Consider the following 3405-nt stretch of genomic DNA (forward strand, 5'->3'; position numbering starts at 1 on the left):
ACCAAATGCATCTCCCAGCAGAGGACAGCTCCTTGCAGCTGCTCCCTCAGCTGGGGCAGGTCTGTGCTGCTGGGCCCACCATGGGATCTTGGCCACATCCCGTTCCCACAGCAGCGTTCACCATCCTCTTCCCCAGCAGGAGATGACACAACCCAAGGGGAGACATCACCTTTTCTCCAGTCCCACCCAGCACGAACATCCCCCAGCAGCCTCTGAGCGCCCTCCTGGCTCCCCGGCACAGCCCCACGGGGCAGGAGAGGAGCGGGGTCACGCTGTGGGGCTCCTTCACCCAGCCCCTGGTACAGGCCTGTTTTCTAATTTTGGACTGACATTTTTCTTAGTGAAACAAATGAATTGACTCCAGCGGAGCCCCGCTCGGATTACGGGGCTGTCACCCCTAACAAATGGCTGCGCGCAGCCGGCGGCGCCGGAGGAATTCCAAGTGGGATGGGGAGCGCGGAGCGGCAGCAAGGTGCTCATCAGCAAAGGTGCTTAGCCAAGCAGGAACCGCGGTGTGGAAGGAAACAGAACATTTAATGAAAGCTTAAAGGGCTGTTTAACCCCTGCAGAGAGAGTCCAGAGTGCGGGGATGTGCAGGAATGTGCAGGGATGTGCAGGAATGTGCAGGAATCCCTTCCCACAGCCACCTCCACAGCCCTTCCTGCAAGGGACCGGGCTCTGGGTGAGGTTTTGGTCTCCTGAGCGTTGGCTGGAGGTCAGGGAGGAGCTCTGTGGGGTTCCCAGCCCCGGGGACACGCGGTGGGGACGGCTGAGGGGACACTCACTGCTCGGCCACGACGTAGTGCTCGGGCAGGGGCGTGCACTGCACCCCGGCCACCTGCACCCCCTGCGCGATCTCCGAGAAGTCCAGGCCCAGGTTGACACCACGGATGGTCACCCTCGTCCCTCCTTCCGGGGGCCCCGACACCGTCAGGATCTGCAGGGAGACAGAACACGGGGAAGGTGAGGGGACATCCCCACCACGCTCCTTCTTCAGCCCCTGCCTTGGAAACACTTGTGCTGGGAGTGCTGCAGCCTCCTCCTGCTCCTGCTGCCAAACCAGCCAGGGTCACCCCCTCATGGCTCTCCTGGATGTCCTGGAGGAGCCCAGGGATGCTGAAATCCATCTGTGCTGTGCTCCAAAAGAGGACCCCAATGTCCCTCAGCCGGCCAAGAAGAGTGGGCAGTGCCATTCCCCAGAAATCCGTGCAGAACGATAAACCTGGCTCCTCTCTTCCCTATCCAGAACAGGGTAAGTCACCTTCCAGAAGCAGCCTGGTGCTTGGGAGAACTTTACCTTCTGCCTTGGCTGTTCTCTGAATGTTAATGTCACATTTTATTAGTGACTTGGCACCTCAAATGACTTAAAAATGTTAAAGGGTGAGGTATGTGCTTTCAAGCTGCCTGTTTATAGCCTCCCTCAGCCATAATCATCCCTGCTTCCCTGGACTTGCATTAAGGACAATCTCCTCTTCAATTAGGAGTATAAATTTCTATAATGCATGGTCACAAAATTTGGACCCAGGACTCTCAGACAGCCATCCTGAATCTGCCACCGCTCTGTTGTTGCTCTTGGGTGAGTTTCTAATCTTCCCCACGCTGCAGCTGTTATTAATAAATAAACACAATCCATAATAACGCAATTTAATTAATTTAATGGATAAATCTTGTTTACGCTTCTTTGTTCCACCCTTGTCTTTGGCAAAAAAACTTGAGCTCCTCAGAACCTTTTCCTTGCTGTTTCCAGAGGGATGGTTGGTTTTTTCCACCTTCCCAGGGGTGAGGAAAGCGGCCAAACACCAGTGCCACCAGCACACCACATCCCCATGACCTGTTCCCCCTGTCCCCATCACTCCTGTGGTCCCCAGTTCCCCAAAGCATCTCCAAAAAGACACCCAGGATCTTCAAGATGGAATCTCACCATCCCCACTAAACCACGTCCACTTGGTTTTTGAGCTCTGCCAGGGTGACTCCAGCACTTCCCTAGGCTGCCTGTTCCCCCTCCATCACTTCCCTGAGCATTCTGTCCCGTTTTTGGCCTCACATGCTGAGGTTATTCCACCCTCCAGAGCCACCAAGCCACCCCCTCCTTCCTCCACATCCTTTAATTCCCACCTTCCTCTCCCCTCCACCGCCTGACGGAGGTTTTTAATTTATTCACCACGCACTGCCTGTTGTGCTGCTGTTCCCTGTAACTCACACCATGGCCTGTCTTGTATCATTTAGCTCTGGGAAGCTCGACGTGCCCATAAACCCACTGCAAAACCGAGCTGGATTGTGTTACACCCAGTCCTGGAGGCCTGGTAGTGTTTACATCACTGCTTGGGAATCACCTGAACTCGGCTGACAGTTACAACTGTCCTTCTCAGCTCTGGAGGATGTTAAAATGCATTTACTGGAGCACTTACTCCGCTGGGCTCATTGTCTCATCACTGCTCAAAAACAAGGAGTCACCGTTTGCCATTTCCTGACCTGAGCAGAAGCAGCGGGGCCAAGCGGCCTCCCTGAACAAAGCCGAGCTGATGCTGTATTTTAAAAATGTCCTGACCTGGAAAATCCCCAATATGGAGCTCCACTCGACCTAGATTTTAGTGGCCACTAATTGAACAGTTTTGAAGTAACTGTGCCATAAAGCAGCCCCAGGGTTAGAACAGATGCATTCAATTAATTACAGCTGGAGAGATTCAGTCAAAATCGCAGAAAGAAGATAAGTCTTAAAGGTCCCGGTGCACCCAGAGCTGGGGACCCTCGGAGCAGCATCCCTGGGCTTCTGGCTGGGCAAGGATGAGGCACCTCCAGCACAGCCAGCCCGTGGTCTGCCTTAATCCCAGCTGGGCTGTGCTGGGAGCTGCCCAGGCTGCAGGGCTGCCAGTCCAGATTTCTGATCTGAGACAGACAGGATTAGCAAGAAATATTCCCCAATTTCAAGCAAATCACTTCACTAGACTGGCTTTTCGCTTAGAGCTCTGTGGAGGATGAAAGGACCTGCAAAGGGCAGCTGAGAAAGAGCCAGGCCATAACCAGGAATTGCACATTTGCTGTTTAGGAATCTGCACCTCTGCTGAAGTTTTGTCAGGTTGTTTGCTAAACTGAAGCAGCTTGAAAGTCACTGAGATGTGAGCAGGGTGTGGGAGGCAGAATTATTCTGAGCAGGTCACCTCTGCCCACTGCACGGGACAAATCCCAGTCCAGAGCTGTAACAGTGCTGGGCAGGAGGGATCAGGTGTGCAGCACCGTTCAGAAACGGGTTGGGCACGGGGATGAGCGGGGTGGCAGCAGCTTGGTCACCCTCACACCCTGTCCTTGGGCAGGGAAGGGCTGCAGATGCTGCAGAGCACTTCTCTTGGTGCTGCTTTTTACTTGAAACCAAGCTGGGGACCCCCAAGGCTGGAAAACAAGGGATCC

The 3405-nt window shown here is 54.3% G+C and overlaps 1 protein-coding gene across 2 annotated transcripts in view; it reads right to left on the bottom strand.

Annotated features, from left to right (window-relative positions):
* The window catches only part of PLXNA2 (plexin A2), a 146630-nt gene that overhangs the window by 32836 nt on the left and 110389 nt on the right, over positions 1-3405 (bottom strand). For both annotated transcript variants that reach the window (XM_015650707.1, XM_015650708.3), the window contains exon 13: positions 786-937. In XM_015650707.1, coding sequence (XP_015506193.1) covers positions 786-937 — 152 coding nt within the window. The remainder of the gene's footprint in view (positions 1-785; positions 938-3405) is intronic.

This window comes from Parus major, chromosome 26, assembly GCF_001522545.3.
Source record: "Parus major isolate Abel chromosome 26, Parus_major1.1, whole genome shotgun sequence".
NCBI classification, from domain to species: domain Eukaryota; kingdom Metazoa; phylum Chordata; class Aves; order Passeriformes; family Paridae; genus Parus; species Parus major.